This window comes from Solenopsis invicta, chromosome 10 (assembly GCF_016802725.1).
Source record: "Solenopsis invicta isolate M01_SB chromosome 10, UNIL_Sinv_3.0, whole genome shotgun sequence".
NCBI lineage: Eukaryota > Metazoa > Arthropoda > Insecta > Hymenoptera > Formicidae > Solenopsis > Solenopsis invicta.
Window position 1 is genome coordinate 15411787 of NC_052673.1, and position 20251 is coordinate 15432037.

At 42.6% G+C, this 20251-nt stretch overlaps 1 protein-coding gene across 2 annotated transcripts in view; it reads left to right on the top strand.

The window, feature by feature from the left end:
* Positions 1-56: 56 nt before the first annotated feature.
* Positions 57-20251, top strand: part of LOC105197858 (IQ motif and SEC7 domain-containing protein 2) — a 55569-nt gene continuing 35374 nt past the window's right edge. Inside the window, exon 1 of one of the 2 annotated variants that reach the window (XM_039454531.1) lies at positions 57-673. In XM_039454531.1, coding sequence (XP_039310465.1) covers positions 396-673 — 278 coding nt within the window. In that variant the 5' untranslated portion in view covers positions 57-395. Of the gene's footprint in view, positions 674-13064; positions 14898-20251 lie in introns of those variants that run through there. The other variant, XM_026137437.2, reaches the window with a different exon arrangement.

The window sequence follows — 20251 nt, forward strand, 5'->3', positions numbered from 1 at the left end:
ATAAAGCGGACCGGTGGAATCGAACCCGGCGCGGTCCGACGGCGAGGAACGCGACCGCGACTCCGCTCGCAATATGGCGAGTGTGCGATGAGGGGCTGTCGCATCGCGCGTGCCTCGTCTCGTCTCGCGCGCAGTGGTGACGTTCGTTGATCGTGTTGTTCGGTCGTGAAATATGCTGACGGTAGCGCGAGTTCGTGGCCGCCCGTCGTGAATCGGCGCGCGTCTCTCTCTCTCTCTCTCGCGCGCGCGATTGTGCCGACGGTGAACGTCGACGGCGACGGCGACGGCGACGGCGACGACGTCGACCCGCCTCCCCGAGACGTCAGGGTGAGAGACAGCGTCCGCGCGGCGAACGCGAACTCGGGGAGCGCGAGTAGCGAAGGTAAACAAACGGCATGAGTGCGATACTCGGCAGCAGCAGCAGCAGCAGCGTCGGCGGCGGCGGCGGCGGCAGCGGCGAGACGACGCCGGCGGGCGCCCTCCTGGACGTCCCGGACGTCGAGGGCCTCATCGAGGAGAAGAACCAGCTCATCAGCCGCCAATACGCCGAGATCGAGAGGCTGCAGCGCGAGCTCGCCGAGGTCGTCGGCGAGCGGGACGCCCTACTCTGCGAGGTGTCGAAATTCAAGTTCGAGCGCGAGATGACCGACCTCAAGCGGCTGCACGATGACAGGTACGCGCGCCCGTTTTTCTCTTTCTTTACTCTTGCCCCTCTCGCTCGCACCTCCTCCTACACTCGCAGTCGTCGCAGTCGTCGCACTCGAGAAAGAAGGTGGAAACGAGAAATCGCGCGATTCCTCGAGTGCACTTGTTCCTTTTTTCCTCTGCGATTCCTCCTGCCTCCTGATCTTTTTTTCCCTTTCGCGACGCCTCGTTTCAGTTTAAAGCGCGGAAAGTGTAACGCCCGACACAGCCCGAGAGGAACGGGGGGCCTGACCGCAGTAAAAATTCATTTTTACCGGCGTGAAAGTGCTCTCCTTTTCTACGTCTTGTACATTTTCATCATGTTAGTAATCATCGCGGCTCCGGCCCATCTCCGGCCCGCCTCTCTTTTGCGTCTCAACGGCGCAAAAACAGCGCGCGGGTTTGGAACGGGACAAAAAGTACAAAAAATAGAGACGTGGAAAAACTCGCGGAAGAGGGGAATCTATGCTTTCCAAACGCATTTTTCGCGTTTAAAGTTGGATGAGGCTGTGCAGCGAGTACAGCCAAATACCACGGATACCCATATTTTTTTTTAAAATGAAATAATGGAGGATACACAAACAAAAAATTGCGGCGCGATAGCTTCCTCGACGTACGTTATCGTTTATTCGCGGCAAGAACGATGAGAGGAGCAGGCGAGGCGCGGAAACCAAAAAAGGGCGTATCCGCCTTTTTCCCGCGCATTTGGCCCGCGTTTTGTTTCCTTTTTTTCTTCCGGGCCGATTTATTCTCCGACAGCGTCCCGCCCCTCGTTTTATTTCCCAATTTTCGCGCGAACCGCCGTAGAAAAGGCAGCGTGAATCGCGTTATCGGGGATGGCAGCGCCGCGAGTCGCGCGTACGTCGACTTGCCCCCCTTCCCTCTTCTCGTCCTTCTCCTCCTCTCGCCCTCCAGAAAAAGCCATCGGATGTCAATCATCGTAAAATTGATGTTGCACCGGCGAACGCGCGAACGCGCGATCGCGGGGCGCTCTCTCGCGAATTTTCTTTTTTTTTTTTTCGACGGATATCGCGATATAAATGCACGCTGGGGGAGAGAAAACTCGCGCGACTCGCGCGCGGATATAACGCGCACGGGGAACGAGAGATACCGTTTTCTCGTTGGATTATAACCCTTTGTTGTCTCCCGACTTTGTCGTTGTTTCCGCTTATTATGATCGGACGCCGCGCCGGCCGACGACGACGTTGCTGCACACGCGTCGCGAGCTCTCGTCGGTGGTCTTTTCTTCCCCCTTGGTTCAACAAGTAGCCGAGTATAGATCAGTCGAAAGAGTTGAAACGGGCGAAACGTGACTGTTACCGCGTTTTCTCCGCGTATTTCTCTGGTTGTTCCAGCTAGGAAATTAGAGCTCGCCGTAGGATATTTTTCTTTTCAGCTCGCGTTCTATTCCTGCCGAATGGAGGGTTAATTTGTGCGTCGCGAGCTTTTTATAATAATACGTAAGATCGATGCGCTCCATGCAACATTTCCTTCGATCAATTGCGTAATAATTTTTTTTTCTCTTCCTCGAAGTATCGAAGAGGATTATCGCGCCGTTTCAATTTTTGTTGTTGTATATCTTCGCAAATAAGATTTGTGCTCATTTCCGCCAATGATCAACTTTGATCTCGGTTTAACTTTTTTCTAATTCTTATGCCCATTTCCGTCAATGTAGATTAACTTTGATCTCAGTTCAACTTGCTCTTTATCTTTTTCGAATTCTTGGAACTAAAGAAGGATAAAGAGTAAGTTAAACTGAGATCAAAATTAATCTGCGTTGGTGGAAATATGCATTGGAGCTAGAGGAAGATGAAGAGTAAATTAAACCGAGATAAACACTGAAAGAAGAATCTCGTTGCTTTAATTGGAAATCTGATAGATTCAACCATATGTCTGTTAAAAAAAAAACGAACGAATTAGAAATCTTGCAGGAAATATACCGGATGATAGTAAAATCTATCAAACATTCCAGTTATGAAATCTCGAGTCTTATTATAATAACCAGAAATGCTGCTTGATTTCACCAAACTCACTTAATCACATACGTCTCGTTGATATAATCAAATCATTTTTCTCACAATCAGTGAAAGTTAATTTACATTGGTGGAAGTGGGACTAATGTGATATTTCAGCAAATCAAAATTTGAAAGTAAAGTAGTATTTTTATATTCAATTTTTTTTCTACCTTACTCTCGATCGTTTATCATCTGGGAATTGCGAATGTTCTCGGATATGTATATCGTTAATTAAGAAAAAGATCGATCCGAAATGCCAAAGATTCTCTACACTGAAAAAAAGGTAATAGCTACGCTAAGAGAAAAAATATCTCAAAACAAAAATATTTTACTTGATACAAAAGAAATTATTTACTCGCTCGGTCCTATATATAATTTATTTATTTGCTAAGTTCAAAATTTCTCAATTGAAACATTTATATTATTATTAAATAACATGAAATAATTTTTAATCAATATTTACTGTTACGTTATTTTTATATTCAAGATAATTTGATTTTTTAATCTGTGAAAACAATCTAGTTAATTTAATAATATTATTAGCTTATTTATAAAATCATTTAAATGTAAAAAATTTAAAAACTATAATATTTATAATATTTAAAGTAATATGTCTGTTTACTTCAAAAATTATTTTTACTTATTCTTAGAGTAAACAAAAAACGCATTAAAATGTATGGTTTTAAGAAAATATTTTTCATTGAAAAAAAAAATTGTTTCTCTCAATGACATTACTTCACCCGACATTTGGTAAATATTACCAAACGTTTTTTTCAACGCGTATGTAGCGAAACGAATGCCTGAGAGTTTTTTCAAGCAGTCGCTATTCGCTTATGTCACACAATGAAAATATCCATGACTAGACATGATGATTCGTCGTTGTGTTTAGCTGAGCGTTTCGTTTCATTGACACGTTAAATCGACGTTTCCCAGAGGATGTTCAATACGTTGTCGCGCGTATGAAAACCGTGACAATAACGTTATTAAATGCGGACGCAAAATAGAAGATCCCGCGCGCTATCGCTTGTTCGCCGCTATCAATGTGCAAGCGCGTGCCCAGATAAATTGATAATCTACGACGTGGCGGAGGGCAGGGGGCACAGAGCACCTCGCATCGTGTCGGGCCATCGAATTGTAGATAGAGATGCTGCGCCAACCGCCTAGTCGCTAATGCGATACGCATTCATTCGATGCGGACACGAAATGTCGTGGAATATGATTATCCGGCACGCGCGGTTTATATTCTCGTTCCCTTTCTCACCTTGTAAAACGCAAAGAAAGAGAGAGAGAGACAGAAATTTCGTCTGCGAGGTCGAACGATAGTTCGGGAACCAGTATCGCCGGAGCGAAACGTTTAATTAACACATCAATTAGCAGTCGGGTGAAAATAAACTACCTCTCGAGCTGCATTTTCCTATATAATCGTCTCGATTCTAAGAAAAACGGATGGCAGGGAACAGAGATATATTTACTAATAATTGTGACATAGACGATGAGATTTTTTTTCAATGGTTCGATTTTCACTAGAACATACACTCTGAGAAAAGTTTCTTCAAATAAAAAAATGTTTGTTTCAATCGAAGAAATTTGTATATTGTTATACGGTTAAATTTGATTTTTCAAGAAATTTTTTGGTTGTACTTTTTACTAGAATTTAAAAAATAGTTTAATTGTACAAATCTCTTTTTCTAAATGAAAAAAATGTTTTTAAAACCAAAACGGGTAATAAATTATTTCTTACATTTCTGTCAGAACGTTCTTTGGATGAAAAAATTATTTGTTTAAATTAAACAAATAATTCGAACAAATAATTTATTCACTTTAAAAAAGGCTAATAATGTCGTTTTTTTTTAAATCAAATTTTTATTTTCTTCAAAGATATCTTCACTTTGACTTATAAAAGAGCCAAGTTAAAGAAACGATTTCATAAATTTAAACGTAACTTTTCTCCGTAACGTCAGTTGTAACACTTGTTAATGAGAACTAATTCTGCACACGTCAATTATTACTTTTTTTTATCACAGTGAGTTAAATACATTGCACTATTTTCGACTTACGAAATTCGAATCGCGCAATAGACGATATTCTTCTTCCTCAAACATTTATTGTACACGTTATTACTTGACCATAATAATATTCATATTATTTTAGTTTCTTTTAATAATTAATTGAAAATAAATTTTGTTTTTAAAAAAAGGAAATCTTTTTGCTCGTTATCGGCTTTTATTATTTCGATGATTGTCTAGGAAAAAGTATTTCCAGCACAAAAAAACTCGCCGTGGGATTCACTTGTCGCGAGCATTAGGGATCAATTTGATACTACATTGTTCCACATAATGCTTCCTAGTATAATGGAATTAATGCAAAAATTCCGTTCGGCCGCTGACAGCCGTGCGATACGTTTGTCCCTTTCTGCGGATACGCGGCGTTTAATTAAAAGCGTAGCAAGTACGCTCTCGTCAGAAGGAAACGGACCGCGTTGCGAGACCACATCATACCTTAATAAGGACAACTCGAATGCGTACGCTGCATTCATAAGCGTGTACTCCCCTAACGCATTGTCGTGAGAGTAACGCGCGTAGGGAGTAGTAGACGCAACGACCTGGCGGAGCAGGCACGCATATCGTCCATCTGGAAAAGAATGGCGCGCACAACGCGTAAGACGTTCCCACAAGATAGACCCGTAGGGATACACAAACGCGATAGGCGTGTGTTGTTACCCGCTGCACGCTATAATGATAATAATTGATAATTGCATATCGGGCACCTTGTAATTCCCCGCGCTTTCCCGCTCGTCCTCGATCTTCATCGCGACAGATACGTAATCTTTCCCTTCCGATGATGCACCGTTTACGAGGAATCGGGGGGAGGGGGGGGGGCTGCTGCTGCTGCTACTGCCTTCTTCCGATACTTTACGTAATATTCTACATTCTCTTTCGCGTTTAACCCTCGCGGTACGGAGCAGCGCAATAAAGAAGCACTCTGCGTACCAGGGACGAAAATAGTAATTCTTATTATGCGCTCACAAGTGAGCTTCTTTTCCTGAGCGTCACATACGCGCCAGCGGTTAACTCAAAGGGTTAACGCGATACCTATGATATTTTTCAAAAGCAGATGCTAAACGACCGTTGCTCTCTCCGCTGGCTGACGAGGAGATCGGTTCGCGAAACTTTAAACGGGGAGAAAAATCACGGGCCCGCAAGTATAGGCGCCTCCAGCGATCGCGGCGGCAGAAAGAGTTCCCGAAAGAGGTGGTGACCTTGAGGCATCCTATTGACCTGCTGGGGATCTCGCTTTTGAAGCCGTCTAACTTTACTAAGCTCGTGATTTAATACATCTGGGCTGCAGAACCGGTCCGCCCTGAACTTCGGAAACTTCACCCGTGTCTCGCGCGAGCTCTTTATCTCGCGTCCGCGCGCACGCCCAATTGTGAGCGGTATCGCGCGGGGACATGCGTGGAAACTACCGTCTTGCTCTCTCGCAAAATGCTAATCGAGCAAACACGCGCGTGACGCGAACGACGTGGCCGACTGCCGATCTTATTCCTTTCTCCGTCCGAAAACGTTTCTTGTCAAAGAAAAAGAGAGAGAATGGCCACTTGGTAACGTTTATCGCAATAACCGATGATGTGTTCATTTCACATCGTTGGTTATTGCGATAAATATTATCGAGTGCCTCGGTGGTCAAATTGGTTAATGTTCATTTTCATCAATGTGAATTAATATTGATCTCGGTTTGACTTACTCTTAATCTTTTTCCAATTTTTAGAATTAGAAAAGATGAAAAAAGGTAAATTAAATCGAATCAAATTTCAAAGTTAATCTACATTGGTGAAAATGAATATGTGAAAACCGCACGGAATGCTGGGATTTTTTGGGATTCAAACCCTGGTCGAGGTAATATTTTTCGCAATAAATTTTTCAGTTTTTCGGGACAATAGAAGGGAAATAGTAGAGATGTTTGCGGACATTGAAATTATTAAACGGATTAGCAATTTAATTTTCGTGATACTACATTCTGGGTTCTTCTTAAAAAGCTTTCAAGTTTGGCACGCAGTTTGGGGAAATTTTGTAAATGTTTGTAAATTCACTTAGAGAATTATCGAGCACGAAGATCTGCTTTCGAGAGCGGTATAGCCTTTCTCGTTACTTAAAAAAAGAAAGAGCCTCTCTCGCGCAACACTTGATTCGCCTTTGTCCGTAGAAAGACATCGCGCGCATTCGATTACAACGTTACGACGACGCGAGGTCGACCGCGCGGTCACGCCAAATATATCCCGCACATAATTGGTTCTCTGCCTCCGTGCGATCGGGACGTCGGAAGATATTTGACACAGATTCGCCGTTGCACGCGATGCACCCGGCGTGACCATTGTCTCCAAGAAATTTATTGCGTCCGCGGTGTCGCGGGGATTGGACTTTCACGCGCGTTTTTCCATACGCGAGGGGGAAAAAAAGAATCCCTCCTGAATTCGATAAAGTAATTAATTTTCTAACGTCATTGTGCTCTTTCAACGCGTTTTATTCTCAACCTCCTCATCAGCTGTGCAAACAGTTTGCGTCGAATGTCTCACTTGAGTGAGACCTCCCTTTCGCGTTTGACGTCAATTCTTATCAAGGTTGAAATTACGTAAAATGAAAAGATATGTGATTTCAACAGTATCCGCTATTATGTATAAAAGGAAGGGAAAAAAAAGAAATAAATTATAATTATGATTATTCTGCTGCATAAGGAAGATCTTGATTAATACTTGACGGGTAGACAGACACTTGTAAATATTATCGATTTACGGCTCGAGTTGCTTAATTAATTTTACGATGTTTATGCGGATGTGAATTTTTCACGACAAAGGAATTATTCAAGTGGAGATGCGACGGTTTCTCCGCGTTCATTTCGGGTTTGCGGCGAGAAAGCTGCTCGCTCTTAAAGATTAAATGCCTCTTCGGCGGTTTTTCGTATTCTTTGACGCGCGATTGCGGTCGCACAGCCATACGTTTCCTCATCTGCGGGCGAAAAAAAAATCGACTCGGTCACGGCTCGGAAAAACGTAACGTACGGCCGAAAAGAGATTTATGTTTCCAAGAAGCGGCGGCGAACGTTCTATCCTGACGCGCTCCTCTTGTGTCCTCTCTTACATCTGGCACGAACATGTTAAAGCTATGCTCTCGACATCCACGACGCTTACCCTCTCGAGCCTTACTAAACGGTAACAAGCTTTTTTTCCTACATCTATTCTCGTGATATTTCCTGAAGGCGCTCGTAGATTTTCCTGAAGTCAAACATATCTCTCCCTTCGCTACCGACAAATTGTTCCCGCGAACTTTTTAGATGCCTTAAATTTTTTACGCTTTAATTTCTCCAGTTATTTTATTATTACTCCAAACTACTTTAGAGAGCAACGTTCAGTTTATGATTACTTAAAACGAACGCTTTGAGAACGCGCAACGTAAGATTGCATCTAAAAGTCATACGATTCTTCGTTGCGCAGTCCTTCAATGCTGATTGCATCCTACGAGAGTAGCCGCGCTACTCTTTTTGCTTTCATTGAGCAACATTTATGCGCCGATTGACTCTGGATCACCTTTAGCGGATGTGAGCAAGGTTTTCATGGCGGTTCCAAAGTTCGATTTCGAGTTTCCAACAGCCCCATTAGCCGCGACTAATTGGCCCCGTTTAGCATCCGATGATGCAAAACCGCTAATCATTAATGCAATGCATACGCGTAGGAAAAATATCGAAAGAGAATGCCAATGTTTTTGTTGTCATCGCCTGGAGGGAGGATCACTCTTCTCTTTTCTCTGTTTTTCTTTCTCTCTCTCTCTTTCTCTTTCTCTTTCTCACTTTGACGACGAAAATAGTTTATTTCCCTGGACCACTGCAAGGAGGACTTTGGACTTTTAATCCCACTACGCACTGCCGCACGCGATCAAGTGTTGCACTCTACTTGGTTGAATTTCGCTATTTGCGGAATAAATATATATATATATATATATAGCTTCAATTGCAGCATTATTGATCGTCGTCTCTCTTTAAGATTTTTTGATCTTAACAAACTTTTACATTAACAAACTTTTTTCCATTTTTCACGCACTCGGTAATAAATGAATGTAATCGTAATTTCCTCGTTTTCGGTTCTACGAATTTTGTACGCATCTTTCTACGTCCAGAAAATCAATTTCTCTGTCGCGAAAGGTTCAACTCTGCTCAAAGCTCTATGTAACTTTAATTTATCTCCGAGACTTGCCGATAAGTAGACAAAGGATCTGCAAGAATTACTAATGTAGCGTCGAAGGCTAAAATTACTGTAATTCCGATGTTCAAGAATACTATCCGGCGATGAGCAGACTAAGCCAGTTTTCAGGGTGGAAAAAGATCGACTTAACGAGAAATTGGACATTCTTAACAAGCTTTGGCACGACAGGCGCGGTATAAATCGCATTACCAGATAAACAGGTTCGACATTTCGGCCAAGGTTGTCGCTCGCGACGATGGAGCGTCACTGCCGTTACTGTCACTACCGCATCATCGCATCGTTCGCGTGTGAAACGGCGCGTGTCGCGCATCTCGCGCGTATGTGTATACGTGAAATCGTCGCCTTGGAGTTGTTCAGTGACTCTCAGTCAGGCCGCGTAAGAAAAGAATTGCGCGAGTTAAACGTGCCGCGTGAAGCGAATCGAGAGTTCAAGGGAAGCCCGTTCTCATTTTGCAAAAGTTTCCCCGCATTCGGTATTGCTATTTATATCTGAGGAATAGGATCGAATGTCCTCCGGAGATTGGAGCTCCACGTGCTCTCGCGCTCTCTCTGTCTTTCTCTCTCTCTCTCTCTCTCTCTCTCTTTATGGACTCCGTAAATGATCCACTTATGCGTTTCTATAGTTAGCCGGTATAGACCACACGGAATGGAGTCTAAATCTAAAGCTTCCCTGTGACTACTTTTAAACTCTCCTAGGGCCCTTCGTAGTCGCGAGGAGCCAAGCGTATGACGATGACCCTTCGGCGTGTCCGCGTTCGACGGACAAAGCGTGCGCGTGCCGATCGAAATCCGTCGTGGTATCCCGCCGAATGACGGTCGATAAACGGAAGCGGGCTGCGAGAATCGATGCATGAAGAACTAAAAATGCGAATTGTGCGCGGGACGCGGAACCGACGACGTTACTCCGACACGTAGGGAATTCCACGTCACCGTCTGCGTCCTCCGCGTAATCCGCGGTGCGGCACAGCGCAGCGCAATGTGGTTATCATCGTGCAATATCGCTGCGAGAGGCACGGGGGGAAAATGACGACTGACAACCGATAGAATGGGCCGCTTTATATGATTTCCCGGCTGCCGCGTGACAAGATGTTTCGACGCGTCTCGCCGAGTGTTTGAGATAGACGGCGATTTAAATATGGAAATGGGGCACGGGATTCGTTGCTCTTCGATCCTCTTTCCTGATTAAATTTCATGCACGCGCACACAGTCGTATGCATAATACGTCAGTTTTCTAATAACGTCAGATCCTCGGCGGAAAGAATAATTTTACTGAAATACAGATCCGAAAAAAATTATGTTTAACCATTTGGAAAATTGTATGTAATTGTATTTAACTTGGTTACTAGAATGTCAGAATTGTTTGGAGCAACGTTACAATGCTTGGGCGGTGAACAATTATTTTAATCGTTCAACAGAAAATTATTTTCCGATCTGCATCTAGCTAAATTTTTGGGCGCTGCAATAAAATTGTTCCTTTCGCGCGATGACAAAATATGAATTTCCGTGAAATATATTTCATATTTTTTTTTTATTAACTGATTTATTTGCTACAGAAATACAATTTTATTTTGCCGTATTTAAACAATGAAATAAATTTATATCTCGCGGATTTTTTAAATATCTTTCTCAACGTACATTTATTGCACTTATATAGTTTGTTGCGTCATACGGAATCTATTACTTGCAATTTATGCGGCTTTTGAATTGAAATATTTGATACGCGGGAGCATCAATTAAACATTTTATAAATATAAATGCCACTCTCTATTTTCCGTCTAACCGCTTCTTTTTTACCTTCACAATTGTCGGTACTCGCTTTTGAAAAATGTATTTCGCGAGTCTCATCACTGCGGTGAGATTCTTGGGTCTCGTCACGAGACGCTCGCCCGACATTAATTAAATTTTTCCTCGCGCGCAGAGAATCACGGTCAAGCACAGTGAGCTTAACCGCGTTACTCTTATTTCGTAGTAGTACATTGGATGGGTGTATCCAGGGTGGATTCTCTCGTGCTATATAGAGGCGGTTACATGGGGCGGTTAACAGCCCGGTGTGTTATAGATACGCGCGCGCGCGCGTCTGGACTAAATGGATCGCAGTATCAAAGCGGCCGTTTGCCGCTTGGCCGAAATATTGCATCGTAGCTACCCGCTATCGATTACTGTTTGAAAGTATTTTGACTCGGTTAGGTACAAAGAGTGAGACGGATAGCACGCGAATCTGGGACGTTTTAACCGTGTACGGTAGTGGGCACTTCAAGACGACCGGTTGATAAGCACTTATAAGGACACGGCGTATCTCTCTCGCCAATCGCTCCTAATGCAATCGGCATCGAACGCACGAAATCGCACGGCAAGTATGTCAACTGTTCGATAGACGGTTCGCGTTCAATAAACATGCAATGACTGTTCTCCGATATGAAAAACTTGCACAATGTACACGGGGAACGTGAACGGTTCTGTTAAAGAATCTAAAAATTAAGCCGGGCACAGATCTGAAAATATTTTTGTTAGATTGCTATCAAAACAATTGTGTGAGGTGCTCAAACTGGTTGCTAGAATGTCCAAAATTTTTGGCAGCATTGCTCATCATGCTTGAACTTCCTTTATAATTATTTTCATGGTCCACAAAATTATTTTTCAATCTGTATATCTGGTTAAATTTTTAGAAATAAGTTATGTTAAAATTGATTAAATGATTTCTTTACTTTCTGGGGGGGTTTTTTTAAGTTGAGGTGAGAGTACCTTTTAGAAAAATAAAAACTTATTTGATTTCAAAAAATGATTTTCTTATCCTTTTTAGAATTAAATAAATTATTTGTTTAAATTATGTGTTTATTTTAAACAAATAACTTTTTAATTCAAAGAAAATATTGATAGAAATGTAAGAAATAGTTGAGTTGCGGATTTTAAAAATATATTTCTTTTATTTAAAAAAAGATTTGCGTTGCACCAAATGCAATCAAATTATTTCTTTAATTATAATAAAAGGAACAACCAAAAATTTCTTGAAATTAAGGAAATTTTTTTTTAACCGTATAGCACAAATTTTCTTGATTCGAACGAATATTTTTTCATTCGAAGAAAACTTTTCCCTGAATGTGGCAAAATTATTCTTTCCGTGTACATTTTGCTTCGAAGTAAATCTTGTAACCACGGTTTCGTCATTACGGTTACTTTGCTAATTATCTCTGCTTTGGTGCTGTCAAAGTCCATTTAAATAGTCGGTCAAGAAAAAAAATTTTGCTTTACTTATCTATGAAAAGCGATTCGCCGAAAAGCACGTTTCTTTTATTACTTCGCGGAAATATTTGCCGTCGCGATACCTCTTTATAAAGAGGGATTGTCACGATTTGTGACAAGAAGTATCGTCACGTACACCAACCACGCCTATCGCTGGCGAGAACCCTGTAATTTATGACGCGTCAAACTCGGGAACTATTGACACGGAATGGTAGCGCGATACACGAAACTAAGAGACAAGTGTGATAAATCACCAGATTCTCCGCTGGCTATTGCCGTCGTATTACGCGTCGGCGGCTGGTTTATTGTTATAACACGCCGGTGTTATTCTGCAAGGAGAGACTTGCACGCGCGTACCGTTTATTCAATGCGCGCGGGACTAAGGCGTTGAAAGATTTCTATCTGCAGCCAGATAGGGCGCGTTGGGCAAAGTTGCTGAATAGAACGTGTGAAACATTCTTGCAGTTTCATTGACATACCGCAAAATCGATATTTCCTTATGTGATCTTCGTCAACAACAGCATCATAATGCTGCAGTAAGAAAAAAAACATCGAAATATCCAAAAACAAATGTAGGGACGTTTTCTTTTGATATTTATTAGTTGCAAAAACATTTGATTGCACCCAGAGAAAAAGTTTCTTTGATTTCAAGGAATTTCTTGGTTCCTTTTATTGGAGTTAAAGAAATTTGTACACGCAAACCTTTTTTTTTTTTAAATGAAAGAAATATATTTTGAAAACAATTAAAATTACTTCTTACATTAAACTAAACAATTAATTTATTTACTTAAAAAAAACAAAGAACATTATTTTTTGAAATCAAATAAAAGCATTTTCCTCGAAGGTACTTTTATTTCAACTTAAAAAAAAATTAAGTTAGAGAAACGATTTCTTCAATTTAAACATAACTTTTATCTATGTGTGTGATGACGAAGTATACATTTCTGTAAAATGTATCTCGTCTCTGTAAAATATATCTCATTTCTCTTATTAATTGGTTATTTGATGCAGGGAATAAAATTTTACCTCGTCGCGTACTTAACTATTTATTTCAGTGAAATAAATTTATATTTCACAAATAAATTTTTAAGTGTTTTTTCTCAGAGTTTACACGTGAGAAAAAAACACTTAAAAATTTATTTATGCCGTGCATGCAACATCCGTGCATAGTTTATTATATATACAATAATTATATATAATATAAAAATAATAATCCAATATTAATATTTTATAATTTCATCTATTTTATTAATAAAATTTGATTTATAAGAAATCTATTTATACACATACATCTCCATTTTCTTGTTACTTGAAAATTTAACTTCATTGTTCAAATCAACTTCGGTATGATCAAACAACTGTTCTTTTTCTTTCGCTCCCGATATTGTGCTTTGTGTTATCTTTATTTTCCGTTTACGTCAGCTTTGCGTTTCTCGGTGCATTCATCTCCTGTAGCAGCAACTAACAATTCATTTACCTTTGTTCAACGTGGACAGAAATTACTGTAGTTGCAGCAGAAATGACGCGGTTGCTTTTGAATTTGAGAATTGTACAGGGTTGAAACGGACGAGGGAGAAAAAGGTCGTGAGAAGGGTAGAGTGTCCTCTCCGTAGCGACGTTGCAATTACGCGAGTACTTTAATGTCTTTGGTCACGCGAATGCCGAGGATTGTCGATCTCTCTTTCTCTCTCATGGAAATGCTGCGGACAAAATTCTAAAAAATTTGCATAGCTCCGTAAAGAATACGCGCGTTATGCAAAATTTTTATATGTATAACGCACGATTACATTTTTTATCTCTGCGACCAGCGTTGTTCTCTCACTTGCCTCGGTTGCACTTTTCGTATTCGTCGTTGTGTTTTCCATCAATGTGGCGTCGAGGGTTCCGGATTCATCGAGACTACGTGCCTTTCTTTTGCTTTTGTACTCGACGAACACCGCGATTGGTTCTACAATCGGTCCCGATAGGATCGTCTAGCCGGCAATTAATGCACCCGGCAGCAGCCTTTCCGGGGCGACGACGCGCCTCACGGAGGCGGGCGCGGAGAGGTGGTGGTCTACCGTTTTCATCTCGAGCAAGAGGCGTAGCTCTCTTCGTACGAAAGAGAGCAACAGAGCGACGCGGACGTCGGCGTCGCGACGTGAGAAAGACTGCGAGCGTCGCTTGCAAGGAAGAGAAGAGAGAGAAAGAGAGAAAGAGCGAGAGGAGGAGAGAGGAAGAGCTAGGTGAGAGGATTCGTGGGGACAAAGGGACGTCGTCGTGACGGCGCAGACTCAGCGAAGGCCGGGCGTCCCGACGCCTTCTCGCGTCCCTTTTATATCGCGTCGCCGCCAGTACATCTCTGACGATTCACGTTGCACTTTTCCCATTCACGCGCATCGCGGAAAAACAGCGCCGGCGACGCATCGCCACCCCTTCGCCCGCTACCCTCTCCGTCTCCTCCTCCTCTTCCTCCTCCTCCTCGTCGTCGTTTTTGTGAAGGCGAAATTTGTCCTTTGACTCTGCCCGGCCGATTGTTCCGCACGAATGTTCATACGCGGTTGTACACGCGACACGCGCGTGCTCACCGTCGTACCTCGTACGCGTGTGTGACATAACGACGAGTGCAACGATTGTGCGTCATAATCCCTTCCACGACGATAGACTTCGGTCTTGCGATCGAAAGTTGCTCCGGCGCTTCCGAGTGACGGTGTACCCCGCCACAGGTAGATATACCCGTAAGAGTTTAACGTAATAGTATAACATTAACAATCCCCTGCACTCACAGTGCTGCTTACGAGCCATCCCTTAATCTCTGATATTTTCGCCATTCATTACTGTCGCTCGTCGAGCGATTTATTCACGCTCGATTTTCCGCGAGCTGCATGTTGATGTTAATCGTTGCGTTAGCGATACGCATATCTGTGAAGATAAATAGTCATTCAGGCTGAACGCACCCTCGGTCGCCCACGCACGCACGCACGCACGCACGCACGCTCCGCGGGAGTCAGCGGGAGTGCACCGTGCGGCGGCTGCAGATGCAGATGCAGATTTGCCCGACAACGTCCCGAGCGGTTTGTGAATGGTGGTGCGACCTTGCGGTTGGAATGTAAAGTGCTGAACCAGCGGAGGATCGTGCAACCGACGGATAAACCGACGTAAACGCGAACCGACCGCCACGTGCACGGTGCATGTTGCAATTACGCGACGTGCATGTAACACGGTGACCCTCTTTCGCAAATGACAATCTTGCATTTTTCAGACAGTTTATATCGCCTTCCCTCTTTCAAACTTTTCTGCAACGAATCGAAGGCTTATTCCTTTCGTGGCTCGCCGAGAGACGCCGCGCCGGCGTTTTATTGTACACTCGTTCCGTATTCGCTCGATATTCGTCGAAACATTCGGGAATTGGAATTAATCTTGATTGCTTTTTTTTCCCCCCCCATCTCGTAAAAGGCCATCTGCGGAAGAGCAGATAGAGATGATTTATTGTACGCGCGCGCCTCGACAGAGAGATTTATCGCGGATTACGGACGAACGCGGCACACACGAGCGCGTTAAAATCACTGTCGATACACCGTGGGGTATATTGCACGAGACCTCTTCGCTCAAGTGGGCGTCCCGCGAGGAGATAGTCGAGTACTTTCTACGCGTGTTTCCATCGCTAGAAACCGTATATCCCATTTGCTGGAGGACGACTCGTTAATTATACACGCTTCTTTCTTTTTTTTTCTTGTTACGCGCGCTCATTCTAAAGGTGGATTACATTATGGTTTAATGACATTATTTACGCCTACGCATTTACGAGCACGTGGGTAAAATCAGCATTGAGGGAACGGCCGATCAAGGCAAGCCTCTACGTGGGTCGGGCGTGAACCACAAATGGTCACGCGACCGTTCGCTGTCGCCATATTGCCAAATTGTCCGTGCATCCGCGGGCGTTTCTGCTACTTGATTTCATTTATCGCGTATTTTCTTCTGTCGTCCATCGTGTATTTGCGTAATTAACTCTTCGGGACGGCCAGCACCGCCGCACGTGGCTCCACATTCGTTTCGCTCTCTGCCTTAAAATGAATATTAAAAGAAAGAATTCGTTTAAATATAAAGCGAACGAGGTCCTTGCCGCCGCCGGAAGAAGAGAGGTCCCCAAGCGTGAAGAAATAAAATCGACCATAATTCACTCGAGCCGGTGCTCGTTTTAACGAAATCTAAGTGACAAATCTCTCGTAAGAGCCTCTCTGCGGAACTTGCGCGCCGAGTGAAACTTGAGTTCGTGCCAGTTCTCCGGGCTCCCCGGAGCTCCAGCACGGTATGATAAAATAATTGGATTGTCGTGAAAAAGGGCCAATGTCAATAAGTACCTACGGATTTTCTACGGAACAGGGCCGCGCATGCCTGCGCATTTCGCGATAGAATCTCGGCTCTTTGTTATCCCGGGCTCTCGAGGGAATTAAGCTGCAGCAGTGGAGATGCGTCTAGGGAGTAAACTGCTCGATGGTAAAGCGCGATCCAATCCTCGGAGTACCTCGCCGTTTCGTCTGTCGGCGGAAGTAATACACGGGCGCAGAAATTAAGGTGGCGGAAGGCCTCGGCGTTGTTTCGGTTACTGCGCTATTGATTTTTGCTGTTTGTTTCGTCGACCCCTACGCACCCTACGAGAGTCCTACCCTTCTGAATCATTCACCATTACCTCCGATGGCGGCGGCGGCGGCCCTCCTTAATAGCGACCCGACCCGACGCTACTTGACGGTATCGCGTGCCTCGTTCGCCCGCGTCACGTTTTGCTAATTTCGATCGAAATGAGTGATGACTCATCGGGAACTAATGACGGCAACGCAGTCTAGTCATTTGTCGCTTATCGCGCCCGGGGTTTCGCGATTTGGCAAAACTTGACGTAGGTATCCCACGCACGCGGTCGCGCGTGGCATACCTCCGATCATCCGAATCCCCGAATTTCCGGCGGGAAATTTGCGGGAATAAATCAGACGGACGACGGGTGTCGCCCGTGACCGGCCGCAAACGTACGCACGTCGAATATTCAAACGGCGTCGTCGAGTTTTCGATCCGCGGCACGCGAAATGGAACGTGCGCACGTCGAGAAAATTTATCGCCGCTGATACTCGCGTCGATACTCGCGTCGCGCTCTCGCTTGACGACGTTCTCCTCTTTTCTTTCTTTTTTTCCCCTTTTATTTTTCCACCGTATTTTTTCCCTTTCGTATCGCTTACATTCGCGCGGGCTAAAAGACAGCGGGTACGCGAGGCGCTTTATGGGTGCGCTTTCGGAGCGTATCGATCGCTTTGGACTTTATGGCTCCGACGAGGAGGATATACACCCCCATGTGGTCGCCATACGTCACGCACGTCGTCACGCTCCGCACGCATGACACGGTGTTCGTACAGGAAGATCTGCTGTTGATTGCCCGCTCCGTTGCCACCGCAGAATGGCCGATAACGGTCCGGTGACAAAGAGTTAAAAATAAACGGAGTCACGCTATTTTGCTTTGGGGAAAGTATTGTTCCGCGGGAATCTTCATTCGCGCGCGATAACGACTTGGATTGCGTCAAACAGTGGGAGGAAACCTGTGGGCGTAATCGACTGAAAACATTGTGCCTGTACTATCAACCTATCGCTATCAACCGACAGCCTGCCACAATCTAAATTTCCATTTTCTGAGAATGACGTTGAAAACATATACATGTATATACAGGACGTTTCAGAAATAGTGGACCAAACTAAGAACATGTGAAAGCAGGTCCAAAAACGCTTTTTTTTAAGCTTTAATAAATTAACAATTTGCTCAATTTTTTGTTTCGTAAAAATTCAATAATTAATAATTAATTATATTAATGTCGCTCGATGGTAAATAAAAGCTAGTTACATTGTAACCTGCACGTTCTCTCGATTTAAATCCCTTGAATTTTTATTTATAAAGACATCGTAAGGCCTCCTGCGTATAGAGGAATTATATTAATTATTAGGAATAGGAATTGGGAATTTTTGTTTTAAACCAATGATACGGAATGGCCAAACGCACAATGAAAGAATTAAAAATGAAACCAAATATTCAAAATAAAATATTATTTATACAGAGGTCAACAAGGCTGATTAGCTATGCGAATACATTAAATATGAAAAAAAACGATATCTGGAAATTGCGAGAAAAATAAAAATGTCAGTAAATATAATAAAGATGACGAATTATTAATTGATTTAATAAGATTATTTGTTAAAACTCCACATTTATGAAATAAAAAAACATAAAGATTACAAAGATACAAATAAATATAAATTCTTGACATGAAGAGGAGGAGAGAGAGCGCAAGACTTTTATCAAATGATAAAAAAATTTATCAATATTTATATGTTGTTATCCAAATTCCATGAATTTCCAGGCCATGTTCATATGACTTTTCTGTCATTCTTACAAGTAAATAGATTAATGGTCTTAACGTTTGGCCATCTATTTTTAAAACATTCTGTATATAACGGATATGCAACGAAAGAAATGCCCCCCCCCCCGTAAATAGCGTCGATGTTATTTATATCTTTTTTGTTTTTAATATAAATATTTGTATCAAGGAAGATTAATGTTACGAACGATATAATGATAACAAGAGATACGTCGGTTCTATAGATAAATATGATATTGCTTCCCCACTTTTCGTTCTATTGATTAATCGAGTTCGTATAAATGATCAGCCGAAAAACCCATTCGGTCGCCGAGGCGGCTTTTTTTTTTACATATACGATTGTATCGTAATGATACAAGAGATAAGATAATGGTATGCAACTTCGCTTCGCGAAGTATCTATTGTTCACGACTATCACTGCTGTATAACACGCGCGAACATTTAGCACATTTCGACTGTACGCTTAGCGTTTGGTGTAATCGATGTGTTTTCTAATCGTGTGTTTTAGGAGGGCTCATTACAGGTATAAACTTTTACATATTTAGCGTTCAAGTACGTTTAGATACGCGCGAGTGAGTGTGAAATGTGAAGTGAAAGCAAAATTGATAGCAGCCATATTGGAATCTTTTAATTAGTAAACGTATCGTATGTATAATATAATACTTGAGTATAATATAATACTTGATTACATAAAAATATATATTGCAGATTGCTGTTGAATTCTTTAATCAAAATTGATATAATCACAAATGCTTCATCACGCACATTAGAAAAAGAAGTGCTCAATTTTGAAATATTAAAATGTTTTGTTTCTGTCTCCCTTTTTTAAATACTTGAAATGTTTTAATTTAATAAAAGGCGTTTTTTTTAGATTTAAGATATTTAAAACTAAAACGTTTTTAAAATATTTAACAAAGAGAGGTAGACATAAAATATTTTATTATCTTAAAATTAAACGTTTTTTTTTTTTTTTAAGTATAGTTGTTGCTCAAAGCGTCGTGATTCACCGCAGATATCAAAGTTTTTATGTTTTCAAGCTCGCATAAATTCATTTACGGCAGGAAGTCAGTGGATAACTCGATAATTAGAAGTTATTGTGGGGCAACTTAACAATTAGAAGTTATCGTGACGGGCGCGTATGTTGTTGACACTGTTTTCATATTCCCGCGAAATCGTCTATTCGCCATTCTGATTGTTGGGAATTAGCCTCGATCGGCGTAATTACTCGAAAGTTTCTTGACGTTCTCGCCGATCTACGTGAATTCGAGTTGGCCGACGACGAATCTGTTGTCATAGATATAGTATCGCGTCGGGAGTGCGACCGAGGCAATACTGCTAACGGATGTTGCGTATTCCATGATACTATCTATGTGCAACAATTCCAGGGCGGAGATCTTCTCGGCGGCGATCGTAAGCGCGCCTTAAGGCACAAATATAAGTAACTGCATCGGTGAATGGTACGCTCAGACTAGGTCAGCCCATAACTATCGCACTATTATAGACAAGGTCGTTCCTCCCTCCCTTCCATCTGCCCGTTTCTCGAATGTACGGCAGTGCGTCGTAATATTACATTATTGTATAGTTTAACGTAGCGGCAAAAAAAATGTAAAAAAAAGTGAGACGACCCGCCTGGAGGAATCTCGCGCTTTCGAAAAATCGGTGTCTCG